Here is a 14,059-nt window from a genome sequence, read left to right as displayed (position 1 = left end):
GCCGTCACCGTCAACTAAAACATTCCAACATCTTCATCAGACAAACTCACAATGATTGCGGTGCCTGTTAAACTCCTGGTACAAAGGAATGAAGATAGGACAAAACGTAGTCAAGCTGATGTTTTTATAGATCCCATCTCAATCTATCCTTACTAGTGCACGACAAAATGTAGCAAAGCAAGCAACACTGCGTTTTAGAACTCGAACCATGTTCGATCTGGGGTTCTAGTCATTCGAACCGAGCGCGTGTTCCATTTGGGGTCACATGCGGTCATTTTGCAGGTTTCTACAGTAACCCCGCACCGCCACGTCCTTTTTCAGACAGAAAGACATTTTCCAGAAACATAAACCGTTATCTAAACAGTAAATCTAAGCTGTACAATTTGATAAGAGAGGGAAATAATTCACCGTGTAGGTTTTGTCCTGTGTTTCGTAGTCCAGAGCAGTGGCCACCTTCAAGACCGCCGTGTCAGGATCCAGCGTCAGGACTTCAGAAGTTGGCGTAGTGACGTCTGAAAAGAAGACCGACTCTGATATTTCTTTCCTCATTCAATCATCATAGAAAATTCTATTCTCACGATTATGTATACGTGACATATGTCTCTGCACCATTGCATGAGTGTAGTTATGCGAATTTGAAGACGCTTAAATACTTAAATACCGACTACAGTCACCGTTAGTGTCAACCTTAACTTATTGCATCTGGTCCATTATTAACCAATAATTTATGATTAACAGAATACTTTGATCAAGTTGACATATATGGCACAATTTTGAAACGTAGACCACAATGGCTTAGAGCATAGATGTAACATGACTGCAGCCATACAATGGTTTATATAGCGTACTTACAGCCCAAGGAATAGGTAAGCTCTCCCTGGCTCCCGTAGTCGTTGTCTACTGCAGTCAGCGTGGCGATGTTTGTGCCGATCGCGGAACTCTCTGGAACCTGTGGAGAATAGATACCATCAACGTTAGAGTCAAATAACAATTTCAATGTAATGCAACTCGTAAAGTTCTTCTACGAAGAGGGGTTTTAACGTGCCCGAGTTTCATTGTTACAGAAACAGTGCCCTATATTGCTTTAAACGGTGCCTTATGCACTAGATAGACATGACAGAAACCAACGGACCCGCCTACAAATGCATGCATCATTGCAAACGCTAGTCACGCTATTTCCTAAAACAGACGTTTTTTAAAGCTGTTCAGATATCGTTTATGATTTAATTTGGGTATGTGCAACGTTGCCTCCATGGCCCGCAAATCGTCATGTATGAACATTTTTTTCTTCAAACTGAATTTACTTTCTAACCTGCAGCGACACATTGAAAATATAGTGGTCGTAGCGTAATCTCCAAGCAGATCCGAAGGTGGCAAAAGACAGTATCAAATTGGCCAGGTAGTATCCATTGGCCAGAGAGGGTCCTTTTCGCCATCCAATGGATACTGCCTGGCCAATTTGATACTTAATTTTACCACCTTAGGATCTGCTTGGAGATTAGTCTTAGCGGTAAAAACTCCAACATTACCGAGCTGATGAAGGGAGTGGTCAGCGCACTGAAGTCCGGGTTCTCGTTGACCGGTAGTATCTCCACCTCCACTGTGGCCGTACTGGTCAGCTCCGGCGTCCCCCCATCCATAGCCTTTACCACCAGGGTGTAGTGGACGTCGTGTAGGTCCGGAGAGTCCAGGTTGATGACTGAGTCGATTTGCACGGAGTTGCTGTTGAGGACGAATTTTCCCGCCTCGTTTCCCTTGACGAAGTCGAAGGTTATGGCGCCCGTCCCCTCTGGATCCGTCATGACGAAGGTCTGGACGTTCGTTCCTGTAGGCTCGTCTTCGTTTATTGAAACCTGGAACAGCAACGTCGAGTTTAGAGTGCTAATAGATAGACTAGGCAATGCCTTTACTGACAAATACACTGGTATGGAACTGCTAACAATTGCCAAAGAAAGCAGGATATCAGAGGCAAATAAAGTAATAGGTGCTGCTTGAAACATCTGACAGCTTTCTATCGAGTTGCCTGAGTAAAATTTTCTAGTAAAGATTTTTCTAACATACAAGATTTTTCTAAAAGTGAACTGTGCCTACCTGGTAAAGGTTCTGGTCAAACGACGGGGCGACATCGTTCACATCCAAAACATTAATGGTTACCTGAAAACAGAAAAAAACACTGCGCATTACGATCCTATAACGGTTACACTAATTTTCTTTCTGTAACTAGAAATCTACCTAAATGATACTCATAAGACTCCTTCCTCCATTATTCAATTAAGGATACGAGTTAAATGAATTTGAAAGGATAGATCCAAACAGGTCGAAACATTATTCCACTGGCCCTTGCTGTCAAACGTCCCCTAGGAAGTTTTGGCATTGTGCATGATTGGGTGACGAACTCATGTACAAATTCTCTTTTCATACCGACGCTGTTGCCGAAGCCGATGCCCCATCCTGTACAATAATAGTCATGATGTACTGATTCTGAGTCTCGAAGTCCAACGCGCCAATCACTTCAATACCGCCAGATGACGTGTCGTACACGAACAGGCTATCACCGGCCGAAGGGGACACTGGAACACAAACAAGCAAAACGTTAAAGATTCATTATTCAAACAGTTGAAATTATTTATTTTTACCCGTAAAAGTGTTGCCTAGTAAGACCGTTTTCCTCTATTCCACTTGCACTCTTTGCGAGGTTGATATGGTCAAATATACTGGGTCTACAAATTGGTATGCGTTTTCGATTTGTATTCGTTTTGCATATTTTTCACACCATAATTTTCCTAGAAGCAAATTTTCATTGTAGATATAGATAAGTCAGACAGACGAACCTGATGTTGTGTAAGTGAGCTGTCCGTCGGTCCCACTGTCGGGGTCGGTTGCCTGCACGGTACCGACCGTGTCTCCAATCCCGGCGTCTTCGTTTATCTGTGTTTAAAAAGGTGCAAAAACATGCAGTTACTATATATAGTCTAGGCGTGTCGTGCCAAGATGTCTGTTGCTTTTTTTTCTTCTAAAATGTCTTTCGTTAATTCTTGTACCATAACGGACAAAACAAGCAACCTTAATTAACGACGTCATCGGAGATATTTCCTCCAGAAGTGACGCTTACTTAGCTTCAATCCTGTCCAATGATGCATAATCAACATACAGGATAAACCTGTCAGTGAGTGCTTACCGAAAAGGTGGCATCAGATATAGTGGGTGCTGTGTTGGTGTCCGTCACGATGACGTTGATTGTGGCCGATCCGGTCAGTTCGGGTGTACCGCCGTCTTTTACCCTGGAAGTTCAGGAAAAAAAATCACATGAGTGCAACAGTCGACCTAGAGCCATAGTTTTGTCAGCTCTGCGCTTCTTATGGCCAGTGTGGTATAGAAGAAGATACATGACAGGAAATGATGAGGAAACTTTTGTACCACTTTGTTCCTCACTGCCGGCGAGGAGACAATTTGGCCCCGAACCTTACCTTCTTGTCAATCTGCACGGTTACAACATTTCCCATAACTTTCTGTCCACGCGTATCCAGAACCATACCTGGCAAATCTACGTTCTTGGATACGTGGAGACTATCCAGAACAGTGCCAGACCCCTACCCCAACACCAACCCTTCCCCATTCAGGCATAGAACAAGACAGGCACGGTTCTGGATACAATATGGTGTCCAGAACAGCCGACTGCTGCCCACCCCTGGGGCAGGGAAACCGGCAGCAGTATAATCTAAACCAGGATAGTGAGTGAGTGAGTGAATCGCTCATTCACGGAGGCAACAGACTTACTGCGGCACCACTACAGAGATAAGCGTTACCAGAGAGGTGAAACAAAGACACTTACTGCAGCACCTGCGTGTAAGACGACGGGTCCGTGCTGAGGTCGATGGTCGGTTATACAGAAAATCAGATACAGATGCTGGAGCGTTACGCTGAAATGTAGTTATACCGGCTACACAGATACAGTAGGTGGTGTGTTACGTATAAGGGTGGTTATACCAGCAGATACGAGTACTCAATGATAAATCCAAAGAAACAAAGACACTTACTGCAGCACCAGAGTGTAAGAGGACGGGTCCGTGCTGAGGTCTATGGTCGTTGCCAGCTCCACCACGGGACTAGCCGTGGTGTCTGTCCCCGTCTTGAGCTGGAACTTGCCGGCGCTGTTTCCCGTGAAGATGGTGGTGGTGAGGTTGTCTCCCGGCAGGTCGGCGTCGGCTGCCGCCAGCGTGGCGATCTCCGTGCCGACCGTGTCGCTCTCGAAGATCTGGGCGATGTACTGACCTGGTGACGAGATACACGGATCGTGAATATGCATCATAAGATTACTCTACAAACAGACCTGACTCGTGCCCTATGTGACAGTGACTGTTATTCTCTGCTAAGACTGTTTAGCCATAGAAAATGCTGTACGACTGATGCTGTGTAAATTCAGATTTTACCGTGGCCAATATTGACTGACGGAGGTTGTACATAGAATAAGCATCGAGTATTAGTTGAAGACAAGATTTGTTCACTGTTTCAGTGTGACAAAGCACCCTGGACTAGTCATAGAAGAATCATGCCAATGCCAACGACTGAGTGCTTTCACCCATACTGCTAGCTGCTCCAGTAAACATGTAACAAAGCTTCAAAATCAACAAGCGAGCAGTCAGTTTGACAGGTCACCTTCACAGCAGTGAAAATATATAATCGACTCGATGTAGATCAAAGGATTTCGATTAACTACAGTAAGAAGGAATAAAAGCTTGTCAGTATGATGTCTGTTTGTGATATAACTCACCTTTGTCAAAATACGGCGTGTTGTCGTTCTCGCCAGTGATGAACACGGTGAGCGTTGCCGTGGACACCAGCCCTCCACCGTCCGTAGCCGTGACGATGATGTTGTACTGGCTGTCATCCGACTCGAAGTCTGGCGGCCTGGCCAGGGTCAGCTGCCCGGTGGTACCGTCGTACACAAACAGGTCCGAGGTAGGCGACACTGGGAAAGGCATGGTTAGGTCAATATCAGCCGGGACGGGGGACGATATAGACCCACACTGGGAAAGACAACGTAATTTGAAGCTGGCTGCGATGAAGACTCACTGTTAAATACATATATATATATATATTTATATAATTTATATACTAGTATATCACTTTCTGTTTTTACTGTCCTTTCTGCTTTTGATAATTCAAATATCGATTGGGGCATTCCCACGAAGTTGTGTCATGATCATATGTTGTGCACATCCTGAGCCTATCAAATGCAAAGGGCCGGGCATGTTAGCGATATGTCAGAAAGAAGTTTCACGAGTGGTAACCGCCGATCAAAACTCGAGCAAATGACAGGTATTCTTACCAGTGTAAGAGTACGTGAGAGTCCCGAAGGAGCCGTAGTCGTTGTCAGTAGCTGTCTGTGTGTCGATGACAGTTCCGGCCGCAGTGTTCTCAGCCACCTGTGGGAAACACACAACACCGAAGGTGCAGTATAGGTCACATTCAGTTCCTTAATGAACTTGGAGATTGAAGTTAATTATAAAGCCATGAGCACGTCGCCAGCATAAACTATGATAATCCTAATAATTGCAGTAATGACGAATTGGAAAGTGCAAGATCATCCCACCAAAGCATTGTCAAAACTATAAATTATTCGTTATTTCTCCAGTTAAGTCTTTCATTCATAGTAATGGCAAAGTTATAACAATGATTGCCGATATCTATTTGGTCATGTACTCTATGTAGATTTGAAACATTTCAGAAATTAGGGTGTATACATGTGGTACTTACAATACTTGGGATGATAACCAAAGCAAATGCCGGCGTGTCGGAGTTGACCAGAGTGACGTCCACCCTGACCGTGGTCGTGCCGGTCAGCTCAGGTGACCCCCCGTCCGTGACCTGTACCCCCAGCAGGTAGGTCAGCGGGTCAAGGGTCAGGTCAAAGGTCGCGGCCAGCTGAATCTCGTCGTTGTTGGTACCGGCGATGGCGAACTTGCTGTTTGTGTTCCCGCTGACGATGGAATATGTGAGCGTGTCGCCCTCCCCCCCTTCCGTAGCTGCCAGGGTTCGGACAATTGTGTTGGCGGCGGCGGTTTCCAAGATGGCGTCCTCGTAGAGGGTCTGCGCGAAGGATGGGGCGACGTCGTTCACGTTGGCGACTAAGAGGGTTTGAGAGGCGCTGGCTGATAACGCTGATGGGTTGGTCCCACCATCCGTCACCTGGAAAGAAAGGAGCCCGTGATACAAGTGGAACACAGCAAAATGCTCCAGGTGTGGCGCACCACATATTTTTGTACCTACCGTATTTCAAAGCATTGCTTTTAACACTGTATTAACTGTATTTTTGCATCGTAAAAAACAACACATACTGTTACCCCAAGTCATAGACGATCATAGACGCCCGTTTTAACTACGCCATGCCACGTCATTGCTGTACGACATTCAGTGAGGCTCTATCTGACAGAACAAATATCATGCAAGTGCAGACAGCTTCCTTACCGTGATGGTGAGGGAGTACGTGGCGTATGTCTCTGCATCAAGCGAGTCGATCAGCACGACGACACCCGTGGAGGCCACGATGTCAAATTTGCTTGCACCGTCGTCTGTAAGGGAAAATCCGTTATTGTAGGAATTGTTCCTTTTCTTGCATGGAAGATTTTGAAGCTGTTTGATTCTAAATGCTACATAGTACAGGCTTGTTAATCTCCAAGCAGACATTTCGGTGGCTGCAAATACAGTATCAACTTGGCCAAGCAGTATCCATTTGCTAGACTGTTACCACCTCGCCGCCCAATGGCAACTGTCGGGTCAAATTGAGACTATATTTGAAGCTACCAAAAGACATGCTTGGAGATATAATAATAGGCTTGTGACGTTATACACTTACTGTCAACCGACAGAGAAAACGTCAGGTCCCCGTCTGTCCCTGCATCGTTGTCAGTGGCGGTGAAGTCCGATGCAGCGAGGATAGTCGTCCCGATAGCTGCGTCCTCAGAAATCGTGCCGACCGGAGATGCAATAGCAAGGTTCGGTGTGTTGTCATTGATACCAGTAATCTGTTGGGGTAGAAAATGTGCTCTAGTCATCTGAAAATTTTTGTTCAGAATTCAGCTTCTTCACCTTCTTCCTGTTACCATATCTGGCAACCAATGTGGAATTGATAGCCAAAAGGCTACGTCAGCGTGCTGATGGTTAAGATTCTAGAAGGCTTTGAAAGAGTCGGTCACATTGACAGGATATGGGAAAACATATGAAGAAGAATGAGAGGTCCTTTTGAGTTTGCATGCTTGATAGCTGCCTGCAAAAGTTGTCGCTCCATTGTCTTAAGTCTGAAGCCACATCTAGAATAGTCGTCGACTTCAAGACTAGGGACCTGATTGTTGTCCTAAAGAAAAATATCTGCCTGACTAAAACCAACAAGTACAAAGGACGTTTTTCTTTGCAAGTGTGTGAACGTTTCACTGACCTGTACGATAACCGTAGCTGTGACCGTGTTGGCTCCATCAGTCACCTCCACCTTAACATCATACTGGTAGTTGATGGAGGAGAGAGTGTCGTAGTCCAGGGCGACGGCTGTCTGCATCATCTCTGCGGTAGTTGCGTCCATCTCAAACTCAGGTGTGGTGCCGTCGACGCCACTGATGATGGTGTACACCAAGGTGTCCAAAGTGTCGGCGTCCGTGCACGCTAGTGTCGCCACGGACGTTCCTGGACGAAATTATGGATAGAGAGGGCTTAATTAGACAAATTGACAAACACAACAAGTCCACTAAAGTGCCGATTTTCGAACTTGACCTTGGTCTCCTCAATGGTAATCTGCCTGCCAAAAATCATAAACACTGATCCATACCCAAAGCGATTTCATAGCCTTCTGACGAAGCCAATAAAAAGTTTTCTGTGTGAAGGTCTCAATATTTGAACACAAAAGAACAAAGGAACAGCAAAAAATTCAGACATTAGGAAAATAATCCCACTATACCCGAAATAATGTTTAGACCTTAAAACCAGTTGAGTAAACGCTACGTGAACCCAATATGTTGATTTAGCCAGTGGTTTATTTGTAGGTATAGTCAAAGGGGGTGTGGTTTGACATCATCGACAGAAGTGAAGAATTATGTTTTTTTTTTCAAGTTACTGCATCCTTGTTCACGTCGAGAGAAGAAGAAGTAGTTGTAGAAGACCCTAAGAAAGTTTTTTTTTACCTGTTGCAGAGTTCTCTTGTACCGAGACGAAGTAGACGCTCGGGTTGCAGATTGGCGCGTTGTCGTTGGAGCCGTCAGCTACGATGACGGTCACGGTCAGGGTTCCAGTATTCCCTGCAGCGTCTGTAGCTGAGACGGTGATGGTGTGAGTACCGGCCTGCCCGGACAGAGACTGGGCCACGTTTATGCTGGTTGGGTTGGAGGCGTCTATGGCGTAGTAGCTGCTGTCTGCTCCTGCACCAACAGGTCAAGAAACACAGTTGTAAACTAGAAAGGTAACATTGACAAAGCAAATGCATAATGTTTACCTTCGCATATGGTCTGCTCTGTTAATTATTACTCAAACACATTCATATAAATGGTGACAGGAGATTAAATCCATCCTGCTATAACATTGCAACATGATGTAACCCAGCGCCAGTTACCATGGTGACAGACATCTGGTTCTGGTCATTGACCTTTGGTGTTTGGAACGGAAGAAGAGTAAACGGAGCAAAAACAATGTTTTCCTTTGATAGCATATTGACAAAAATAAACGATCAGCTACTCAGAATGTATCATATTCATTCTATGGTGCATGAACGTTGTAATGTTTGCTTTAGACAATAGTAAACCATGGCCACCTTTAGCATTGAAGAAGTTATTAAAAATGTCTCACCTGTTAGAGCATATGTTATGGTGTCCCCACTATCTCCATCAGTTGCTGCCAGCGTGCAGCCTGGAAGTGAGATCGCTGTCCCTACACTGACATCATCGGAAACGGAGCCCGTACAGGTTGCAGCGCCAAAAGTTGGAGATTGGTCATTGACGTCCACAATTGACACCGTCAGTGTAGACGTGGCAGTCAGAGGTGTGGCTCCGTCATCGGAAACCCTGGAAACAAAATCAACAGTTTTTATTTTTTTTTCCAACATTTCATGACCAAACGTGGCGACGACACACTCAAGTTATATCAACTTACTTTATGCCACCACCAACACGGAGTACAAATACAGGACAGGAAAACACTCATTCTCCCTTGAGTTAAGTGAGGAAAGTCGTGAAAAGTGCCTTTCCCAAGGGCACAAGATCTCTGGCATGTCAGGACTCGAACCCTGGACCTCTTGGTTCCGAGTCGAGCACTCTACCGCCACGCCACACGACCCCAAATCAACAATCATCAGCATTGCAATATTATCAACTGCCTTCAAACAAGAAGTCAAACCTCATAATAGCAAGCCAAATGACTATTCAATATACTTTGAGAGCCTGTAAAAAGTGATTGATATGTGGAATGGGACTTACTCGATGGTCAGCTCGTACGATGTTGTAGTTTCGTAATCCAGCGCGGCAATGGTCTCGACGTTCGTTCCGGAAATGGCGAACACGGTACTGGCAGGATCTGCAGAAGAGTTACATGCAAATGTTTTATTTCATTGAGCTGCAGAAAAAAAAACTCCGATAAAAAATTATGATCGCCTTCGTTACAACCCCGAGGTTATCAATCCCAAACCTTGGGATCAATCCGTTAATTTTCATATCAATATTTGAAGCATTCAGTGCACTTTGGTTGTCTTATTCTGTGTCCTTATAAAGTGTTTTTGTCCACAGTAAAATGCATGAAGTCTTCTGGCTAGAACTCACTTATCGCGTAAGACAGCGACTGCCCGTCATCTTCGTCGGTCGCTGCATTCAGCAGGGTAAAGATGACAGTACTGGGAGTTAGCGTCTCCTCGATCCGCACGGTTCGGGGCAGGGACAGCCATTGCGGCACCTACAAAACGACATACACATGTTTCCATTGTAACATTGTAACAGTCCATCCTATCAATACATGTAGACACAAATATGTTTTAACATAGAATTAACATTATACAAATACTTCAACTTTAGAATTTAGTGCACAGTAGTATACGCGGTGCTGGAACATGTTGGTGGAGCAAGCGGTACAATACATGTATCTTTAATCCTTGATGAAAGCTTTTTTTTCATACTACAGCCGGTTACCATGGTGACAGACGTCTGGTCTAGGTCAATGGCCATATGTATGTTTGGAACCGAAGAAGGAACAGAGAAAAAAACAGCATGCTTTCCATCTGCGAACTTCAAGGTAATGAAAATAAACAGTCCGTCACCTCGTTGACGTCGGCGATCAGAATCGTGACGTCGACTGTCGTAAAGCTGCCGTCGGTGTCATCTGCTCGGAGGGTTATGTCGTACTGGTCCACCTGCTCATGGTCCAACTTCGTCAGGGTGGACAGGTCAAGCGTCACCTGGAAGCAGAAACATGGTAGTTAGACACACACCACTGCGCTTTTACGACTATGTGACCTTTAGAAACGGAGATGGGCACAGCACTATAGACTAAAAGGTGCGGGAGGGATTTTAGCTAAAGGATTTCAAGCAGGCTGAAAGATACCTAAGCACCACAAGTTGTCGGCAAGAATCTAAGTATTAGAGAGGCCTCTCACTAGCAAGACAGCAACAGTTTGTACTACACATGCACACCTGACCCACCCCCAAAAACGTACCCCCAGTTTGCGATCATGAGACGGATGAAACTGGGTTCTACCTACTAAGTAAGCTTGGAGGGAAAAGTCGTACCTGGCCTGTTGCCACGTCAAGAATTTGGAAGGGTTGAGACGCCGGAAGAAATGGGTCGAAGGAGAACGTCAGAGTACCGCTGACTCCGGTGGTCGCTATGTCAGCTTGTGGAATAACAACGTCCCCGTCGGTAGCGTCTTCATTCACGTTGTAAGGCTGGCTTGTAACAGACAGGGTCGCGATGGCGTCTGTATAGGAGGCAATGGATGGATAAGAAACAGTAACTAATTTTCACACACACACACACACACACACACACACACACACACGCACACACACACACACACACACGCACGCACACACACACACACACGTATACACACACACTCACACACACACACACACAAACACACACACACGTACACACACAAACGTACACACACACACACACATATCTACAGGTTAGCCTGTGCTGTTCGTGTTGCTGTCAAGTCGTTAGAGCTAAAATGGAATAGTGACGACACCATGTTCTGCTTGTCACCAGCAGTAGACTCGCCCGATAACTACGTCATCCCTTAGCAACCGCAAAACTGGGCGTGGGCAACCTACGTCACCCCCTAACAACCACAAGATAGGGCGTAGGAGACAACGTCACTCCTTAGCAACCACGAGTCTGGGCGTGGGCACCCCACGTCACTCCCTAGCAACCAGTCCATAAGACTGGATGTATGCACACTACGTCACCACATAGCAACCATCTGCCTGTATGTTATGACAGCTTCAGCAATGGTCTGTATTGACAGCGCCCAAACTGTTGCCCTTTTGAGCCGTCGTGTTTGTGTAGCTAACAGAGCGCTCTCCGTGGAGGGTAGACAAACACGCCGAGGCGCGGTTACATTGTAGACCTTCCCCGCAAGTCCAAACAGTCCTGTCACGGGGAAGTGACAGCCAAAAGTCTCGCCACAAATTAGCCGTGAAATTAGGGAGCGTTCTTAAAAAGGCGGCTCTTCGTCAATAGCTAGGGACATTGGGGGAAAGAACTAGAAAGTCTTTTAAGGCCCCCCATTAAAATGTTGACAAAGCTTTTTAAATTTTTCTTCTTCTTCTCACAATACATAATTGGGCATATGACACACCAGTTTTCGCATCTACAGGCAAAAAACACACATTTTCTAGTTTCCTGATTTCCTCCTAACCATCAACATTTTGGCGTCCTTCGTTGTGCTGTCAGGACGCATATGTGTCATATTTGTCTCTGACAGGTTTGACAAATTAATGAGACAGTTATGACTGAAATATAAGGCTTATTCGGTGTAATAAGACTGATTGAATCCCCTCTATAAATTATTTACATCTAAGAAAATAATTAAGTCCCCTTTTCCACTGACGGCAATAGTTGAGTGATCAAAATTTGATTTGTGTGACTCTTGGTTTCATGATTTGAATAAGATTAAGGATGTAAAGATTGGATTTAAAGGGCAACAAAACACACAATATGTAATGGAAATTCGTCTATGAAATTCGTTTTTCGATGTTTGATAGCTCAGCTCTAGAAGAAAGAGTGTAGGTAACGAATGTTTTGTGGATTTTGTAATCAAGAAAACCAGGATATAAAAGACGTCGACAGCAGTTTGAAACTGCGATAATTGCTTCCTGTCTACACCCTCGAGGACTGACATTTCATTTGCTACACATGTCTATAAACCCACTTGGACCTATTTGAACACTTATAGCTGTCATAAAGCAACGAAACTTGCCACCAATGTTTTTACTTGTCTTGAAGTTCATTTATGACCTAGTTATATCAGTTAATATGTGATCGTTACATCGTTACATCCATTGGTGAATTCTAGGTACTAAAACTAACATGACCTTAATAATTACATTTCGTTAACGATTTGAGTACATGGATTGTTTTTAAACTTTTTCATTACTTTAATTTCCTTGTTATAAGACTGTCCAGTCTAAAAACATGCCAAAATATACGCCTTCCCTTGAGGTGTTATCCACGGGATAAAATCGGTACTTTATGCTTACGATGGTCAGAGACGGGCTCTTGTTCTTAATGGTTATTCAAGACAGTTACATGTGCACCACGGTTAACCTATAGCGGATAACCTAGAGTAAATTTTAGAACAAATGTGTTCCTTGTTTCCCGATTTTCGTCTCTCGTGGGTTCGAGGCACGGGCCGGCGGTATCGTTGTGTTACTTCTTGGAACACTCAAGTACAGTTGTGTTACTTCGTGGAACACTCATGTGCAGTTCGTAACAAAGTTGGACCCGTTTAGAATGTAAAAATCACAGTTTTCTCTGTGGTTTGCAATCTTTTTGTCCTGAACTAACATAGCAAACGAGATCGCCGTGAACACAACTACAGCGGTTTGTGGCAGAATTGGAACCGTTTTGAACTTACACACCACAGTTTCTGTAACTTGAATTTCCACTGGTCATTACTTATCCTGATGAAGGCGACAGTCGTCGTTGAAAATTTGATCCTTGTGTTGGAAGAAAGTTCTGCATTTTTACTACCAGATTTCTAATCTGTGGTTTGTAAATTTTGTCCTGAACCAACTTAGCAAAAGGCATCGCCGCGTTAACACAACTACTTAGACAAACATCGGTCGGGGCTCTTTCAGACCTTGATCCCATCGAACAAAACGGCCACCTGTTTCCGTCAGATTTACCACGGCGCATTTTATACTACCCTGTTTTGATATCGTTACAAAATAACACTATCATAAACTAACATGAAAAACCATGAACCAAAACTGATGTAAAATAGTAGCCTCTGCCAAGCTTCGGGAGGCGGCTGGAAAGAGCAGAAATTGGCCAGAGAGATAACATGCCGAGGGAGTTGGTCCGCTGGAGAGTACGTACAGTTTGTTCCAGCGGACCAACTCCCCTGGCATGTTATCTCTCTATTTGGCCGATTTCTACTCTTCCCAGTCGCCTCCTGAAGCCTGGTAGAGGCTAGTAAAATAACTAGTAAAATAGCTTACCTGTCGACTGGATCAGTACGCACACGAGAAAAATCTGAGCGTAGAGCGCGATGCCTCTTTTCCCGTCCATCTTTTTCCTCCTCTCGCTACGATTTGTGGCTCTGACGACGTTTCGTCGCTTTTGTGATCACAGAAAACCCTTTCACTCTCCACCTGTTGATTCTGTCCCCGCTAATATTCACCCGACGTATGACTAAAACGCCGGCGTCGCTGTGAAAATATTTCCCTACGCTTTAGGTCCACTCCGCACGATTCAACGATTCTGGTGGGGTCTGTGCGGTATGTCACGCCCTGCCTGTGTCAACTGGTGCGTCGTTCTGCTCAGCTTCGCGTGAAAAGAGCCTCCAACATTGCGCTGTATTGAG

At 44.9% G+C, this 14,059-nt stretch overlaps 1 protein-coding gene across 1 annotated transcript; it reads right to left on the bottom strand.

The window, feature by feature from the left end:
- Positions 1–835: 835 nt before the first annotated feature.
- On the bottom strand, positions 836–13,764 carry LOC109462657 (protocadherin Fat 4-like). Its single transcript, XM_019759217.1, has 20 exons — positions 13,695–13,764; positions 10,755–10,942; positions 10,286–10,423; positions 9,795–9,924; positions 9,456–9,552; positions 8,830–9,044; positions 8,172–8,405; positions 7,436–7,677; positions 6,857–7,025; positions 6,469–6,572; positions 5,758–6,189; positions 5,330–5,426; positions 4,772–4,969; positions 4,038–4,272; positions 3,179–3,281; positions 2,832–2,928; positions 2,422–2,570; positions 2,092–2,154; positions 1,530–1,853; positions 836–949 (listed from the first exon to the last, which is right to left on the bottom strand). Exons 1-20 carry the CDS (start codon positions 13,762–13,764, stop codon positions 836–838), a joined length of 3,399 nt encoding a protein of 1,132 aa, XP_019614776.1.
- Positions 13,765–14,059: the final 295 nt, after the last annotated feature.

The sequence above is a fragment of the Branchiostoma belcheri genome, unplaced genomic scaffold (assembly GCF_001625305.1).
Source record: "Branchiostoma belcheri isolate BF01 breed outbred unplaced genomic scaffold, Haploidv18h27 scaffold12, whole genome shotgun sequence".
NCBI lineage: Eukaryota > Metazoa > Chordata > Leptocardii > Amphioxiformes > Branchiostomatidae > Branchiostoma > Branchiostoma belcheri.
The sequence above is the reverse complement of the archived record's forward strand: the minus strand, read 5'-3'. Positions and strand labels throughout refer to the sequence as shown.

Excerpts from the sequence above, each read along its gene's own strand:
- LOC109462657 (XM_019759217.1), bottom strand. The coding sequence starts at position 13,764 with ATGGACGGGAAAAGAGGCATCGCGCTCTACGCTCAGATTTTTCTCGTG. Across the intron at positions 9,925-10,285 it reads TGATCGCCGACGTCAACGAG|GTGCCGCAATGGCTGTCCCT; the intron begins GTGACGGACTGT and ends GTCGTTTTGTAG. Across the intron at positions 9,553-9,794 it reads GTCGCTGTCTTACGCGATAA|ATCCTGCCAGTACCGTGTTC; the intron begins GTGAGTTCTAGC and ends ACTCTTCTGCAG.